The sequence below is a fragment of the Felis catus genome, chromosome A1 (genome assembly GCF_018350175.1).
Source record: "Felis catus isolate Fca126 chromosome A1, F.catus_Fca126_mat1.0, whole genome shotgun sequence".
Taxonomy (NCBI): Eukaryota; Metazoa; Chordata; class Mammalia; order Carnivora; family Felidae; genus Felis; species Felis catus.
In genome coordinates this window covers 4,955,034-4,973,630 of record NC_058368.1, presented here as the reverse complement: position 1 = coordinate 4,973,630, position 18,597 = coordinate 4,955,034, and the positions used below count along the sequence as shown (strand labels likewise).

At 46.1% G+C, this 18,597-nt stretch overlaps 1 protein-coding gene across 1 annotated transcript; it reads left to right on the top strand.

Annotated features, from left to right (window-relative positions):
- The first annotated feature begins 1,626 nt into the window (after positions 1 to 1,626).
- AMER2 (APC membrane recruitment protein 2) lies at positions 1,627 to 12,319 on the top strand. The gene is given in 3 exon segments (XM_045042655.1): positions 1,627 to 3,385; positions 3,764 to 4,275; positions 4,278 to 12,319. Coding segments are annotated over 3 exon segments (1,791 nt in total). The 5' UTR covers positions 1,627 to 2,493; the 3' UTR covers positions 4,665 to 12,319.
- The last annotated feature ends 6,278 nt before the right edge of the window (positions 12,320 to 18,597 follow it).

Sequence of the window (18,597 nt, the reverse complement as noted above, 5' to 3'; positions counted from 1 at the left end):
GACAGTCCCTGTAACCAGGACCTTAGGTTAGAGGACATTTGAAGACCCCCATTCACATCTTGACTTCTAAAGCTCCCTTTGCTGGAGGCCTTGGGATGGTTCTGAGTGTGTTGCCTTCTTCTGCCTCTGGGCCAAGGACTGAAGACTGCTTTGTCCCTTTGTTTTTGTTGGAGTCTCTGTGTCTCCAAGGGAATGATATTCATCCCAGAGTCCTGGCCACGTTTTTCCAGGGGGACCCAAGGATTGTCATGCTAATGAAACTCAGATTGGAGTCCTGGGAGATCAGAGCTCTGCAGTAGATAAGCAGTCCACTTTCTCCCAGCGCCAGGCTTGGGGAGAGAGCAGGGGAGAGTTTGTAGAGAGTGCTTCACTTTTCCCAGATTCCTGCCATGAACGCTTGTGGACGGACAGTTACGTCGTCGTAACCCATCAGTCAGAGCAATTTCAGGATGCGTATAAAAGAACTGAGAAAGGTTTTCAACCGCCTTCCAAAGGCTGGTGGAGAAATAACACTTGCGTTTCGCTTTACAGACTTCATAGCTCTTCCCTCCCTGCGGTGATGTGAAACCTGATTCCTCATGGCAAGTGGGCAGTTAGAACTGGCAAAAGACCTGGGTCTTAATGTTACACCCTGTCCAGGAGAGACGGGTGCCAAGAATTGCAGAGACCCGGTTGGATTCAAACGCGAGAATGAAAACCTCTCCTGAATCCAAACTCCCTGCTCTTTAAATTTTACGAAACAGTGTTCTTGATCGAAATCAGTAGAAAAGGGCAAGGGTGCAACGAACAACCCCAAGGCCTAAATTCAAACCAACTGTGTTCCGTGCTACAGGAGCTGCAATGGCCAACACGTCAGTAGTAAAACTGCGGCTCCAACCCATAGAGAATGGAGTTTCGGGGTAAAATGCAAAGCTCATAAAAAAGGATGCTCGAGGGGCACCTGGGTGGCTCAGTCGGACTCTTGATTTCGGCTCAGGTCGTGATCCCGGGGTTGTGGGACAGAGCCCCAAGCTGGCCTCCGCGCTGAGTGTGGAGCCTTGCTGGGGATTCTCTCTCTCTCTCCTTCTCCCTGTGTCCCTCCCCTGCTCAGCGAGTGTGAGGGCTCCCCTCCCCCCACCCCTCCTGTCTAACAGCAACAACAACAAAAAACAACAAAAATGAATCTCGAGATGATTAGGGGAAACATGGCTATTCACATTGATGTAAACATTGCATATTCCTAAATAATATTTATGAATAAAATAAATGGTATATAAGTATTGTTACATATTTATCACGTTCTTAAATAATATTAAATGTATATGTTATGTGTGTGTGTGTACATGCTTCTCCACATTTCTTTTTTTATTGCTAATAACCCCCCAGCCAGGATCACGGAATTAGGTGGGAAGGTTACAATATTAGCAGTCACCTTCCAAGTCAGATTGAAGAAAAGGTCCCCAGATTGGGCGGTTCTCTGGGGCAAGGTTTTCCTCTCCCCAGATCATGTGGGTTGGAGCAGCCGCAGAGACTCTTGGGCCCTCAGGGATGCTGCCAGGCTCTTCCCCGTCCGGAAGGGGGAGAGGGCTGCAGGAAGGCCTGGGGGTGTTGAAGGGGACGGGGTGGGGGGTACAGGAGTAAAGCTCGTGTCCTGCGGAATGAAAAAGAAGGCGGCAGGCCCTGGCCTCCGAGGACCACCTGTGGACCTGAGATTCTCAAATAGGGTGTCCCACTCTGCACTCATCCGCCGTGGCCCAATGCGGGCCAGGCAGTGGCTCCCGTGGCCCGAGCCCCAGGAGCTGGGGTCTGAGATAAAAATCTATGGCTGTCCCTAAGGACCAGTCCACGTCCACCCTGCAGAACTGTTGCACTTTCCTTGAGGAGCGTTGCTACTTGGTGTTCGACGGAGGGCTGGCGTTTTTGCGGCCAGAATCAGAACCGCAATAGCGAGGATTCCACCTCCACCTGCAGATTTGTGCTGAGCTGAGCGGCGGGCGAGCCGCAGAGGCGAACAGACGCGCTGCCTGCCTGCTGCTGCCTGGGGCCCAAACGGTAGGGCCAGACACGACAGGCTGGGGGCAAGACACACACACACACACACACACACACACACACACACACACACACACGCACGCACACACAAAGAGAGAGACTCATGAGGCCCGGGACAGGCGCGGAGAGGAGGAACCATTTTGCTGGGTCGAATTTTCGCGTTTCTTTGTCCGTGTCGGGGGCGTTCCGTGATCCGCGACCGGGCTTGCGGAAGGAGCATCTCTAGAGGACGACCGCGAGGGCGGCGGGCAACATTGGCCGCGATCCGAGCGCCACCATGACGCCTCCCGGGTGCGCAGCCGGCTCGGGGCCCCGTCGCCTGCCCCCGCCGCACACACGCGCCGCGCCGGATCCGAAGCGGGCTGGGGAGTTATGTAAGCCCCTGGCGGGAGGGGAGAGGGTCTTTGATGTGTGCGTCTCTCGCGGCGGCGGCGGCGGCGGCGGCTCGAGCGGCTCAGGTTGATGCAGAACCCGATGACAGGGGCCTGGCGCGAGCGCACGGCTGACGAAAGCGGCTTAGCCCGCTCGGTTTCCATGGCGACGAGCGGGCGCGGCGGCGGCGGCGGCGGCGGCGGCGGCGGCGGCGGCGACCGCGCGTCCGCGGGGGGCTGCAGGAGGAAGGCGGCGGCCGCGGCCGGGACCCTCGCGGCAGACATGGACTCGCACTGCGACTGTGCCGCCGAGACGCCGGCCGCCGAGCAGCCGTCGGGCAGGATCAACAAGGCCGCGTTCAAGTTGTTCAGGAAGAGGAAATCGGGCGGCGCGATGCCCAGCATTTTCGGGGTCAAAAACAAAGGGGACGCGAAAGGCTCGGGTCCGACGGGGATGGCGAGGAGCCGGACCCACGACGGCCTGGCCGAGGTGCTGGTGCTGGAGAGCGGCAAGAAGGAGGAGCCGCGCGGCGGCGGCGGGGGCGGCGGGGGTCGGCCGGGCGCGGCGGCGGCGGCGGCGGCGGCGGCGGCGGCGGCGGGGGGCGCCCCCAGGGCGGCGGGCCCCGGCGGGGGCTCCGCGGCCCCCAGCGCCGTGGCCAAGTCGCACAGCTTCTTCTCCCTGCTGAGGAAGAACGGGCGGCCGGACAGCGGCCGGGGCGAGCCCGCGGACGCGAGCAGGGCCGGCGGCAAACAAAAGAGGGGGCTCAAGGGGCTCTTCAGCAGCATGCGCTGGCCCAGGAAGGACAAGCGGGCCAAGGCGGAGGCCAAGGGCGAGCGCGCGGGGGCGCCGGGCGGCCTGGTCCTGCCGGGCTCGCTCACCGCCAGCCTGGAGTGCGTCAAGGAGGAGACGCCCGCGCCCGCGCCCGCGCCCGCGCGCCAGCCGGAGCAGCCGCGCGGGGACGCGCCGCCAGAGCCAGCAGCAGGTGAGCCCGGAGGGGGGCAGCCGGGGCCGGCCCCCGCCGCTCGCGCCCCCGCGCCGGACCGCCGACGGGCCCCCGGCCCCGCCGCGCCTCGGGCCGAGGGCGCCCGGGGAGAGGACGCCGCGGGGCACCGGCGCGCCGAGGAGCCCCGGGCACCCCCGGAGCCGGGCGCGGGGGAGGAGGCGCACACGGCCGAGGATGCCTGCAGGACAGGTGACGCTCCGGCACCGCCCGTCCCCCTGCTCGACGCGGAGTGCGGCGGCCGGGCGGCGGCCGCCCCCGACCCTTCCTCTGTCGATCCGCCCTCAGACCCGGCGGCCGATCGTATTTGTTTGATGTTTTCTGACGTGACTTCACTGAAAAGCTTTGACTCTCTTACAGGCTGCGGAGATATTATTGCAGACCCGGAGGACGAGGCGGGTCCCAGCTGCGACAAGCATGCCCCCGGGCCTGGCAAGCCAGTCCTGTCTAAAAAGAACCCCGGCGTGGTGGCCTACCAGGGCGGCGGGGAGGAGATGGCGAGCCCGGACGAGCTGGACGACACCTATCTCCAGGAGTTCTGGGACATGCTGTCGCAGACCGAGGACCAGGGACGAGGGCCCCAGGAGGCAGCGGCCACGGCGGCGGCGGCGGCGGCGGCGGCGGCCCTGGACGCCCAGGTGGGGCCGGAGACCCCCAAAGACGCCAGGTGCGCAGAAGGGGCCAAGGACGTGCCGTTAGGCAAGCACCGGAGGCTCAACCGGGTTCCCATGGAGCTCCATCCCAAGGAGGAGCCCAAACCCCCGGAGAAGGAGCAGCAGGAGGGCGTCCCCAACAGCGACGAGGGCTACTGGGATTCCACCACTCCGGGCCCGGAGGAGGACAGCGCCGGCGGCGGCGGCGGCGGCGGCGGCGGCAGGAAGGCGGCCATCCCCGGGATAGCTACAGCGGGGACGCGCTCTACGACCTCTACTCCGATCCGGATGCGGGCCCGGCCGTCGTCCCCGCCAGCGAGGAGACGGCCTGCTTGTCCCGGCTAAAGCCCGTGTCCCCGGTCACCATCACCTGCCCGCTGCGCACACCAGGCAGCCTGCTGAAGGACTCTAAAATCCCCATCAGCATCAAGCACCTCGCGAACCTCCCGTCCAGCCATCCCGTAGCGCACCAGCAACCGGTCAGGAGTGAGATGCCCAGAACAAAAATCCCGGTTTCCAAAGTGCTGGTCCGCAGGGTCAGCAACAGGGGCTTGGCTGGGACCACCATCCGGGCAGCGGCGTGCCACGACACTGCCAAAAAGTTGTGAGGTCTCCGAGGCCGACGTGCATGGACCACACGTCAAGGAATACAACTTTCCCTGGGAACCACTGAAATAAGTTTTGCTTCCCCCTAAACGGAGGCTCTTAGGACCGTCCCTGCTCCAGAGCCTAGACCCAGGAGGTCCCTGTGCGGCCAGCAGGGGCAGCAGGATACAGCGTGGAGGGGGTGCTACACATGGGATTCTCCTCTCAAGATAAGTTTCCTGAGAATTATTTTCAAGCACTTTTAATTTTTTTACCTTTAAAAACAAAAAATCTTTGCTTTTCCTTTTTTTGCTTTGATGCGCTCAACACTTGGAAGTCACCTTTACTTGCCTTTGCAGAAAACAGGACTTAACCAAACAAACCTAAGTAAGCGTCATGCCGTGATACTCGGCCGTGCCAGGCAGGGTGCAAAGAGGGCCTGGAGGAACCACTGCCAACCCCAGAGGAGCCCTTCCTCTCCCAAGACACTTTCCTTCCTTCCTTCCTTCTTTTCCTTTTTCTTTCCAGGAAAAAAAAGAGAGAGAGGGAGAGAGGGAGAGATAGAAAGAAAGAAAGAAGGAAAGAAAGAAAGAAGGAAAGAAAGAAAGAAAGAAAGAAAGAAAGAAAGAAAGAAAGAAAGAAAGAAAGAAAGAAAGAGAAAAGAAAGAGAAAAGAAAAAAAGACCCTTTGCCGTACCACTGTGTGGGAAACACTCCCAAAGCTGAAAGAGTCTGGTCTTCACCTGATGAGCAGAGGGGATCAGTGATTGGCAGAAAATTTGCCTACTTTCAGTTGTTGGGTATGCAAATAGGTCACTATTTACCACCAGGACCATAAAGGAGCACTTTGGTTTGCTTGGTTTAGATCATTTGTTTGGGGAGAAGTAAAAAGCTCAACAGAGCAGGATTTCTTTCTTTCTTTCTTTCTTTCTTTCTTTCTTTCTTTCTTTCTTTCTTTCTTTCTTTCTTTCTCCTTTTTCTTTCCCACCCAGTGAAGAAATTAGGATCAGGGAAAGATTTCACTAAAATGCCAAGAGACACAGTATTTTAGCATTTATAAACTGTAACCTTTTCATGTGTACATAATGCATATTTTACAGTTTATCCAGCTGTTAACATTTTATAATCTATCAGTAACCTCGAATTTAAAATCTGGTTTTATAACTAGTTATGATAACTATCCCTGAACTATTGATGTTCTTTTATGTACTGTAACCTCAAGCAATTCTGTTTTTGTTTTATATGGGTTCTCTGGCTCTCAATGCAGGGGTAAAAAAAACAAAAAAAAAAAAAACAAAAAAAAAGAAAGAAAGAAAGAAAAAAAGAAAAGTCTATTGTGTTGACCTCCCAGAGGAATGGTTCTGTTTTGTCTTGGGTAAGAGACTATTTATCAGAGATTTTTACCTTGGTTATAAAAATTTTGGATTCCACCATTCTACAATATAGGGAGTCCCAAATGAGGAATATATAAAGAAAAAACAAGAGAAAAACACAGTTTTTCCTGTTAGTTGACTTTTGCTTTATGGACTTGTGATTGGGACAGGTATGTTCAGAATATGACACTGGCAAGCATATGTATCATAAACATTCTATGCCAAGATTTTTTTTTTGAAAAGTGGCTTCCTTATATGTATGTTTCCTGTTATTTTAGATGAAACATTTATTTCAGAACAGGTTACCATATGCCTGGATACTTTGAGTGATTAACTGAAGCAGCTCCTAGAACGCTATTAGCCTCTAATGATTATGTAATATCCTCTGTGAAATGCTCTTCAGTGTGTGTAATCAAAAGACCAGAGCTCCTACTAAGAGTTGATTCATGGTGTCAGGACGACTAGATATTCTCAAGCAAAACTACATGCATGTGAACGGCATAACATTCATACACTATATGAGCTATATAGCTCCCATCTTCCAGAGAGATTGCCTAAGTAATGAACTGATGGTACATGTTTTTAAAGCTTGTGTTCTGTTTCATAAAGGAAAGAAAGAGGCAAGCTAAGTATATGGAAACCTATTTCAACAGTACGAAAGGAACGAAATAAACAGACATCAAAGGAAAACAAGTTTGAGCCAGTAGCATAAGGCAGATTGTTCCCATTTTAAATTTGCAGTGATTCAATTGGAAGAGGTGGTAGAGATTTGTTGAATTTCATTATTAGTCAGATTACTGGCTTTTATTGCATTGTGTCAGATCCTTAATGTCATTTCAAAGTACTGTTTTAATATTTAATTTCCTTCTATAGATGAGGTCCTATAATCAGACATAGCCTTAAGCACTCTGAACCCACCACCAGGAATTCATAAAGCCACTCGCACGCACACGTGCTGATGCACTCAACTGTGCACAAACTAACACACAAAGGCATCTACTGCACGCTTGGAAATATTTTACACATTCTGTCTTGAGAAAGGGATTTAAATTTGATTTCACCCCGATAGTGCTAGTTAGACTCCAGCTGCATTCATTCCCCCCCCCCCAGCGAATGTAAAGAACATAAATTTCATTCCTAGCCGTAAAACAAAGGATCTTGATTTTCTTCTCGTGCATTTGCTTGTGAGGGTTGTAGTCTCCTCTGTGTGAATCCATGACAAAAGTTCTGTTTGCTCATTTGTTCAACTGTACAGGAAAGTTAAGTGTACCTGAAGTACTGATGAGAATATTGTAACAGTAAAGGCAATCTATTGATAAATCTCTTTTTTATAAGCACTGGGACAAACTATTTTTGCTTTCACAGTTCTGGGACTCCTTTCTCCAATTCCACCACGATGCTGTGTCTTCTTTTATAAGTAAAGGAAAGTGTCAGCAAAGTTTACCTTCATTTCCTCTTGCCTGGCAATTAACCAGTTATGCAAGATGTAAAACATTTTCTCTTTTTTTTCTTTTTTTCCCGTATGTTTTCCATTAAAAAAACACCAAAACCTCTATATCTTTAAGAATTCCACCCACGCCAGTCAAAATGAAGGATGCAGGCAATTAATTAAATGGCCTCAGTAGGTTGATGGGAAATCAGGACCAATGCAGGAAGCCTGGATCGTAACCTTGTCCACCTATAGGCAAGGAATCATAGTTGCTTTTTTTGTGCCAAGGGCTACTTTCATTCATGTTCCTGGAGATTGAAGAGTTGGCTTTTTTTTTTTTTTTTTAGCATTTTAATAGATTTATATTCCAGTTATTATTATGCGTTTCCTAAATTGGCCATATTTGCTGATTTTTTTTTTAATGGGAAGGATTAAATGTGGGCTGATGATACCTTTGCTATGTTGTGTATGATTCTGAGATGCTTGGTTGATTAAGTCTGTTTAGTCAGAGAGCTGAACAAATTAGAGAGGAGAAAGTCAAATCAATTGTTGGCCCTGCATTTATCAGTGAGTTTAATGGCTCTGCACAAAGACAGCCTGACTGTAATGTCTACATCACACAATGTTACTTGAACTACTCTGGCATCAGTTCTAATGGCAGTTGGATGCTTTTATTCTTCCATTAGCACTGACCGGGAGAAATTTTACTATAGCATTTTCGATAATTGCAAGAGGAAATAGATTTTTATTATTTCACCTAGTAACAACAATGACATATAGGACATTAAGGGCTTCCTTTAGATACGTTTTCCACAGATTATCTGCCTATGTAAATACAAAACGTTTCACGTTGATGAATGTGACGTTTTACTGAGTTTTAAGGGTTTCTTCATTCATCTCAGAAGTAAGTTTTGAAGTATTTGCACTTCAATGAATAATATTCAAAGTACCCTTTGCTTACACGGTTACCAAGGTAAAAAGGCTGTGTTAGATATCAAGGTTTCTTATACGGATCTTTCCGAGTTTTCATTCCTTACATCTTTGTCAGATTAGTCTTCAGAGACTTTTTACCATTCACTTTGTACGCAGAGATTAATTAAAGCAGCTTTCTCCCCGCTCTCTCCGTACCCACCATGTTTACTTGGTGCCCTCAGATGGCAGTAAGGGGACACTTCTCGCGAGCGTGGAGTGTTTTGACACTTGCGTAGTGGAACACATTTCCTGAGGGTAGTCATTCCAGATTTCTCCCCCGAATGATGACAATCTGGCGTTGGTCCCCTGTGCTCCGTTTCTACTGAGGCGTGTTCCAATATATTTGCATCTACTTTGTGCTCATTCTTAAGCAACTAATCATTCTTAAGAAACTAATTAAAGAATTTTATACTCTTAAACATAAGGAGAAAGCATCACAGTTGCCTCTGCTCACCAGTGGCAATGGCTGGTTTAAAGTACCCGAATGAAGTAACAGGAGGAACCCAAATACCTCGGCCCTACCCGTTTCCCTCCGTCCTCTCCAGGCAGCCCAAGGGATGAACAACATAGTTCTTATTCGTGGAAACTCGGCCTTAGGAATTTTTGATTCCCCACGCACAAATATGCATGACAGCTTGGGACCACACGCTAGCATGGCCGACTGGTGACATACAGATCTGTGTGGGAAAAGCAAGAGGCAAGCGTTTGCTTCATAGAAAGACGTGTCTGTAACATGGTCAGGGGGTAAGTGTGGTCCCCCCTCAAGGGCGGTCAGCGTCTGGCTCTGAGCGTCTTCTGATGGCTGGCATAAATTGCTTCTCAAAGCCTTTGCACTGTGCTGGTGATATAAAGGAGTCAGCTTCTTGCAAGAATAGTCCACTTATAAGGAATGTTTTTCTTTCACTGCAGAGAATGCTTTCAAGGAGCGATTCAGAATGATAGTTTCATGATTACGGAAAGGAGTCCCTTCTCAAACTGAAAAAGGACAGATTAAAATGGCCACGAAGCCTCCGGAACTGAAACTGGGCGCATTTTATGACCGATAAGTACTTAAATTCAAAGCAACCTGTATTCGTGGGGCATATACTGTATCTGATACTTCATAGAACCCCCTTCAGTTTGGAGTTCACACGTAGCCGTACCGTGATGGGACTTTCTTCACAGTCCCTAAAAACATCTTTCTTTTATTGAGGGCTGGGCAATGTTACTCCCCTCGTGTGCCATCTTTCATTCCTGCTTTTTGTTTGTTTCCATCCCGTTCCATCTTTACCCCTCCCCCTTCCCTTCTTTCCCTTTCTCTCTTTTCCCCTAGTGTCTGGGACAGGAATATAAAGTCTTCACTAACTTAGGGTGACACAAGAGCTAAAAACGACTTCATGGCATGACCGGCTCACTTCCAATAGAAAAAAAAGCCAACCCAAGCCATAAAGTTGAAAATTGGTTTTGTGTCTGACACGATGGTGCTCCCATCACTGGCAGAGAGACGGGGCACTGTTGTGCAGTTAAGGCAAACGCTCTGCTTTTTTTTTTTTTTTTTTTTTTTTTTTACGGTATCCTCTCTTTCTCCGGTTCAATATCAAAAATATAGACAGAAATCTCTTCTGTTGTCATGGCAATACTTCTTCCCTGTAGGATTTCAGTCATTCCAGGCACGTTGCACGTGGTTTTCTATCATCAACCCAGCCCAGGCTTGCTCTGGGTGATTCCGTGTGGTTTGTTTAAGTAGGAACTAGCTGAGCGATCCCTCGCCTCGATACAGTTCTGGACTTCAGAGACAAGCCCCTGGCTCTTTCAAAAGTAGCGCATCCTCCCTTCTGTCTGTGGCCATTGAATTCTGGCGCCTATTTTCTGATTCACTAATTCATTCAACTAATATTTACTGAAGACCTAGAAAGTCAGCCACCGTGAATTTGAGGGTTGTATATTGAAGTAAAACAACTAACATATACCATGTGTCGACTCTGTGCCGGGACGATCCTCTGTGCGTCGTTATCGCCACAGTCCGCAAGAACCGTGCAGGGTGGGTATTAGCTCCGTCCTGCAGAGGAAGGAAATAATGCGCGCAAAGGTGGGACACCTTGTCCAGAGTCGCCCATTTCATACGTAATGGACAGGATTTGAATGAGAAACCTAACTCTATAGCTCCTGCTTTAATTACACATCTTCTTTTTTAGCCGTATGATTCCATTTTTGTATAAGTCGTTTTAAGTAAGAAACTGATCAAAGTTCTGAACTGTGAGAGCCAAACCAGATTTTTATAATTGTGGATACCATTCAACCGATGACTATTCTGACTCTTTGAGTTAAAAGTGAACTTGTTTTGGTTTTTTGGTTTTTTGGTTTTTTGGTTTTTAATTCTTTGATGGCTTTTATACATGCAAGTCTAAAAGATCTCAGAGTCTAGCGGGTTTTTTCCTCACCTGGGCCAGTCAAAATTGTGGACTATATTCCCCAGTTATTCTCAAGTTACACACAAGCAGGTCTGCCTACAGATTTTGTAATCTGCTGTCTGTTTTGTCAGTAACAAAACCAAAAACAATTTCAGTAGTGAACCCAGCGGGTTGCAAGCTGAGTTTTCTTCCACTCCGCTTCTGTTAATACTCCTGTATTTAGGGACAATCCATTTGAAATTGTAACATGGTCACAAGGTTATTTTACTAATCGATGACCTGCCTATGCTTGGCGAGATGCTTTTAAAATGGATTTTGGACCTCGTATTAATAAGATGTAATGAAGAGTTCGGTGACAGGTGGTCATTCTATTGAATCGTAAACTGGGGTCCTTTTTGGTAACCACTCAGTAATTGGTAGAGTAACTTTCTGCTTTGTGTGGGAAGATAATATTTTTAATAAAATACAGCCTAGGTGACTGGCTATCAGAGACATGTTAAACTTTCTCAGATACCTACCTGGATCATCTAATAAGCTAAAGCAGAGATACTAAAAATACCTGGTCAAACCGCATAGGGGCGTAGAGCAGACACACAGCAAATCCTTGTGACATGTCATGAGATGGCCCTGGGCAGCCTAAAGGAATTAGTAAGCCTTCTCAGATATCTACACTGCAACCATTTATCCCCCACTGCACAGTTATTTCTAAAGAAAGGAAGAGAAATGCTAACAAAGTAATAGATGACATTGTTACTGCTTCTAGGATGAAGTTAACTGAATGCGAAGGATCCGAGAGTGGCCGTTCTATCAAGAACGTCAGGGAAAATGGTTTTGACGCTATAGGCAAAGTAAATTTTTGTCATTTTTACTTGACTCCAGCTCTCTGCCGGGCTCATTGCTAACTTCAGGTTTTGACCAAGTTATTTATATGAAATATCTCAGTGTACCATAGGGAATTGCAGGTTCTTTGAAAATAATGACAAAGAAGACCCAAATGAGAAATTCCATCTCTATAATTAGTTTTCCTGAAAGTCAGGCATGTCTTTGAGGACAAGCTTTTGGCTGTATTATTTTTGTGCACAGGAGGAAAATGGTTAGTAGGTTTATAGATATTATTTTTATAATAGAATGTTAAGTCCCCCCCAAAACATCAAAAATTGTCTTCTAGAACTACTCTATGTTTTTAAAACTTGTTTTACAAGAGGATTCCAGATAGCAATAGGATCTTTTCTCCTTCCTCCAATGATTTAATGGGATAAATGAACCAATGTTTATATTTTTAAGCCTGTAAATATTTTATTTTGGGTATTTTGTATATTTGTTGATATAATTCCATTTTGTGCATATGTATCATTGTGCATGTTGCTGTTTTTGATAGCCACTCTTTTAATGAATGTAAGAAGCTTGAACTAATAGCACTTTTCTTGTTTCATTCAAACATCTTAAAATGAAAATACAACACTGCCATTTTAACTGTTGTGTTCAATTCAGCCAATAAATTTTGTTGCTCCTTTACATTTAAAGTGAATTCTGTAGGTTATTTTTTCGGGATCAATCTTATTTCCACCCTTTTCAGTTTTTAGAACTGATTCGAATGATGGTGATGGCAGTGTGATGTGTGTGTGTGTGTGCGTGTGCGTGAAATTGGTGGAAAAAAACCAACAGTGGGCCCGTATTTCTTTTCACACTTTGTGAACAAGTGAAAAACTGTTGTTTGCCTTTCGAAAGCCTTGTTATTCTGATGTGGATCTGATCTCTGAGCCTTTTGCTCAGAAAATCTCCATTTCTCATAAGCACACATGAGGCCGGCTAATCTGCTGTGACTGTTAGGACCAACCAACTGGGGTCTTTTTTTTTTTTTTTTAACTTTTTTTAAAATGTTTTTATTTATTTTTGAGACAGAGACAGAGCATGAGCAGGGGAGGGGCAGAGAGAGAGGGAGACACAGAATCGGAAGCGGGCTCCAGGCTCCGAGCTGTCAGAGCAGAGCCTGACGCTGGGCTTGAACTCACAAACAGCGAGATCATGACCTGAGCTGAAGTCAGACGCTTAACCGACTGAGCCACCCAGGCGCCACGACTGGAGTCTTTTAAAGAGTCGTTTTCTGGTTTTTATTTTGTTCTGTTTTTTGGAGGGGGGGGGGATGTTAAAAAACAAAATTCAACGGAGTGAATTTGAAGATCGAATTGGCTTCATTAAGCAATTCGTGAATTAGGCAGCACTCCCTCCCAGCAAGTAGAGAGACGCTCTGAGCAGTTGTACAAAATAGAGGGTTTTTATAGGAAGGATCGTGGGGCAAAGAGTTATTATTAGTAAAAGAAATAAAAAAGGATTCTTTCAGGGGCGCCTGGGTGGCTCAGTCGGTTAAGCGTCCGACTTCGGCTCAGGTCATGATCTCACGGTTCGTGCGTTCCAGCTCCACGTCGGGCTCTGCGCTGACAGCTCGGAGCCTGGAGCCCGCTTCGGATTCTGTGTCTCGTTCTCTCTCTCTGCCCCTCCCCTGCTTGTGCTTTCTCTCTCTCTCTCTTTCAAAAATAAATAAACATTAAAAAAAGCATTTATAAAAATTAAAATTTCATGAGCTGGAGTTGAACAGAGAACTTGCTTTTATGTGCATAGAGATAAATATGGATTTCTTGGATTGGGAATGAGGTATGGAGTGGTGCAGGATGCTTATATACAAACAAGCAAACAGAAGGGAGTAGAGGTGGTCTGAAGCGTGATCTTCTGGGACAGGTTATTCTGGAATCAAAAGCCTACATATAATTAGGAGAGACTAAGGGGGAAAGCCTAGTCTTTGTGGAAGAAATCAAGGACAGTAGCTGAGCTGGTTGGAGTGTTGGCATCTAAAACAGCAGTGAACAGACACGATGGTGCTGAAATCAGAAAGGCGCTTCCCCCCGCCCCTCCCCAGATACCAAACAAGGGGCTAGAAGAGAGAGAGAGAGCAACCATGATTGAAGGCAGGTGGCTGGGTGGTTGAGTACACACCCGCTTAGCGGAGAGAAATCATTGATGTGTTTAACACGGAAAAAAAAAAATGTAACCCTCTGGGCTCGAGAGAAAATAATTTAAGTCAGAGAGCAATTGCCTCTACCATTTCAAGCCCCGGACGTGCAAGGCCCCTGTACTGAATCAGCCTCACTTGCTGAATACTTCTCATAGAGTGGATATTGCTCTGCCCTGAGTGGGATGTGGGATTCTGGGATTTAATGATAGCGCCATTTTCATGTGACAGAGCAGCCAAGCTCAGAGAAACCCATCTGTTCTGACGCAGAGGGAGTAGTTGGCCACACTAGACTCACTGATAGATGTCAGTCTCCAATGCGGGCCTTCACAGGAGAGTTCTAAGAGCATACACGATTTCAGCCTTTCATGCTGTTTTCACCGCGTGGAGAACTTTAACCTGAAGGTTTAGAATCCCGAAGAAGCAACTGAACCAAAGGGGAGTGAAAACCTGTGTCTCAGAAGGAAGAGGTCAATGTCATAAAGAGAACAAAGCAATGGAAAACGGCCCTTGAATTTTTCTATCCCGCCAGGCTTTATGCTCACAGACTCCTGCACCCTCCAGGACATGGCAGGTGCTCGTGAGCCAGCAGTCACATGGGGAAAGGGATATTCCCGAGAAAGGATAGAACTCTGGGCAAAGACCAGGACCCAAAGCTACAGACACATTCCGTTTTCCTAGTTATCCCCCAGGTGGGAGGGGGTTCTCATTTTAGATCATTTAAGATTTTATGCTTTTCTGGCTTCTAGGTCTAAGATTTGAGAGCTTAATTTCCTTCTTAGCTCCTGAGATTTCTAGATTCCCTATACCCTGTATAAAAGTGGCCTTTTAGAAATAACTGAGAGTCCTTGATGGTTGTTCTCGGTGCCGGAAGCTGCCTCCGCGTTGGCTTTGTTGCCCAGGCGGCATAGGAACTTACTAGGGGATTCTGGTTCTGTTGGGAGGCTCAAGGACAACTCTTGGCCAGGTCCTCCAGTGGTCCCACGTCTGATGCCACAGTCTAACTGCAGCTTCCCTCTGATGCAAAAGTTATATCCATTATATGTATCAGAAAATAGATTCATGTCATTTGGTTTAGTTAACAGCCATCGACTACTTGCTGTGTTAGGTCCGTGCTCAGCTTGGTGGGTATACACGAGTGAGACATAACACTCTCTGCTAAGGCCACTTAAAGCTTCCCGACAAACTCCCTGAGTACAAATCTCTGTCTTGGTGTCATTTCCTGGGGAATCTCAACCTCAGATACTATTATTTCCATTTTTCAATGAAAAAGTGAGGCTTAGAGATCTTACATGTTTCTGGCAATACAGAAATTTAGAGTTTTAAAATTTTCTTGTACAGAACACTTAAAAAATGCCAATGTTTATTTTTATTTCTCTATATGCATATTGAGCTATCAAAGGAGGGAGGCCAGAAATCCCTGGATGTTACTACTGATTCCTGGAGGCCTAGAACTTTCAACTTTCGGTTCCAGGGCCTAAGAATGGACTGGGGACCATACAATAGGCAGTTGAATCCACAATCAGAGTGGATGAGGTGTTTTGTAGAACTTTTTGGTAATTGGAAGATCAAGCAGGCACAAAATCAGTAAGGATAAAGATTTGAGAAAGACTTTTGGACACATGTAATCCTGGAACAAACAATTGGAAAATCCACATTCTTTTCAAATACAAATAAAACATTTATTAAAATTGGCTACATCCTAAGCAATGAAGTAAGTCTTAAAGCTTCTCCAAAAAAAAAAAAAAAAAATCGGTTACATGCAGAATATGTTCTTTTACTATAAGCATGCTAGAAATTAGCAGAGATAAGATAACTAAAACCACTCCATACATTTGGGACAAATTTTAAATGTGCCTTTCAATACCTTGTGGATCAAAGAATAAATGACAATGGATACTAGAAAACAATTAGGAGTGCACAATCATGAAGACATTATATATTAAAACGTGAAATACAGCCAAAGATTACTTAGAAGGAATTTTACAGCCCAACATGCTTACATTAGAAAAGATAAAAGGCTGAGAATTAATGAGTTAAGGATCCATTTTAATCTAATGTAAGAAGCTGGAAAAAGAATAACAGAATAAACCCATAGAAAGTCTAAGTAAGAAGTAATATAACTTAGCAGAAAGTAACGAGACTGGAAACAAAGATACTCTAAAGTGGACCAACAAATACAAAAATTGATTTTTTTTTTGTAAAACATTTATAGTATTTATCAGGAAAAAAGAGAAAGATTCAGAATGGGAAGATGGGCATAATTTCAGTTGTGGCATCGATAAAAAGAGAAAAAGTGCTATGAAGCTATGGCAATAACTTCAACATTTAGACAATACATACAAATTCCAAAAAATATATAAATTGCCGAAAGTGGCTTGGGAAGAAATAGATAACATGAAAAGTCCTAAAACTGTTAGACAAGGGAATCGGCAGTGAAAACTCTCCCGCCCCCTCCAGACAAAACAGTAAAAATGTCCTACCAAACATCTAATGATCAGGTAACTTCAATCTGACACGATCTCTCTCTATTTATTTGATTTGATTTGATTTGATTTGATTTGATTATTTTTTTAAACATTTATCCACTTTTGAGAGTGAGAGAGACAGAGCATGAGCAGGGAAGGGGCAGAGAGAGAGGGAGACACAGAATCCAAAGCAGGCTTCAGGCTCCGAGCTGTCAGCATAGGGCCCGACCCGGGGCTTGAACTCACAAACCTCGAGATCATGACCTGAGCCCAAGTCAGACGCTTAACTGACTGAGCCACCCAGGCGCCCCTCTCTCTCTTTTTTAAAAAAGTTATTTATTTATTTATTTATTTATTTATTTATTTATTTATTTATGTAGAGAGGGTGTGCGTGAGCGGGGAAGGGGGCAGAGAGAGAGAGAGAATCTTTAGCAAGCTCCACGCTCAGTGCTCAGCATGGAGTCTGACGTGGGGCTCAATCCCACAACCCTGGGGTCGTGACCTGAGCTGAAACAAGAGTCGGACGTTCAACTGACTGAGCCACCCAGGTGTCCCTAACACAATCTCTTTAAGAGAAGGAAGAACCATTCGTTGAGGAAAATTAAAAATGTATCTCTATCATGGAATTCAACATTTCCATATTAGATCAGAAAACTGCATCCAGGGGTGCCTGGGTGGCCCAATTGGTTGAATATCCGACTCTTGATTTCAGCTCAGGCATGATCCCAGGGTGGTGGGATAGAGCCCCCTGTTGGGCTCCACGCTGAGTGTGGAGTCTGCTTAAGATTCTCTCTCTGTCTTTCTCTGTCTCTCTGTCTCTCTGTCTCTCTCTGCCCCTCTCCCCCACTTTTCTGTGTGTGTGCTTTCTTTCTCTTTAATGAAACTTAGAAAAAGAAAACTGAATCTGGTAGTCTGTAAAACCAACACTCATCATATCAAGTTGGGTTTACTCCAGGAATGGAAATATGGTTCAACATTTTTAAAAAGTCTATTACTATAACTTGTCACATTAAAAGATTAAAGAAGAAGCATATGATATCTGAAAGCCGTAGATTCCCATGCCTGAAGGCACTTTTTAAAGTTCTTTAACAATTCTAGAATTTGGACACTTAATTCCTGTCATGTTCTTAAAGGATTCAAGCTACTCAGGACAATGGGGGTTCTTTAAACTTTCAACGTTTTGTCTAGTAACATTTTAAGCAATTGTCCATATTTCATCGAATCTAAGGTTCTACAGATGTACATTCTCTTATGTATCATAAAGGAAAAAACAATGCTGGCAATTATAATTGTAAGACACCACTGATTCAAAGATGTACCCAGCTTTAGAGATGGAAAATTGTGTGAAAATATGCATCCTAGAATGGATCAAATATTGATGTATATATTAAAAGTGTTAAGAATAATATTCTTCACTTATCAGTGAAGGTTTGTGTGAAAAAAGGCAGTTATCCAAATGTTGAGTCTACAGATACTAATATTTGGTGAAGAATGTATCAAACAGACCCAAGCAAGGTCTCAGTGTTTAGGAAAATTGCATATTCCTTTTTGTACAGAATTATACACTTTTCATGAAATGCACATGAAAAAACCCCTCACATGCACACAGGGTTATTTTTCAAGGCTCCCATTTTGAGGAAAACGAAGGCCTGTACATTTGACATCTTTGGCCCTTCCTTCATTTACCCGACCCTCCAAGGGGGCAGGCGAGAAGACGGGGATAATCTAAAAAGATCTTTCTCTGCTAGCACCTCAGTGTTTCCCAGAAGACACCAATGTCTCCTAGATCTATGTCTTGCACTTACTTCCAGATGGCAATGTGTTTTTCTTAACAAGCTTCTAAATCTTTCTTTTGCCCATGGGACTGCGTTGCAGAAGATTCTTGTCACATCTTGTTTTCTTAGCCTGGCACATATGCACCAGGTCTGATGCATGACCATACCCATCAATTTGTGCCTGCCTGGTGGGTGTGAGGGAGATTTCTTCTAAGTGGGAGCCCCATCAAAGTCCAAATCCCACACTGTGTTCAAGAGAATATTGGTCTTCTGACAGCGACATCTCTCAGCCTTAAATAGGAATAAAAGGTGAGACCCTGGGTGCCTGGGTGGCTCAGTCGGTCAAGCAACTGACTTTTGATCTCAGCTCAGGTCTTGATTTCAGGGTCGTGGATTCAGGCCCCACATTGGGCTCTGCACTGGGCACCAAGTCTACTTAAAAAAATAATAAAGAGGCGAAACCCTACTTGGGCTCCATTTTTTTCTGATGGTCTAGAGTTTCCCCACCCCCAAGGACTTGCGTCTTTTTAATCCTTTCTCTTA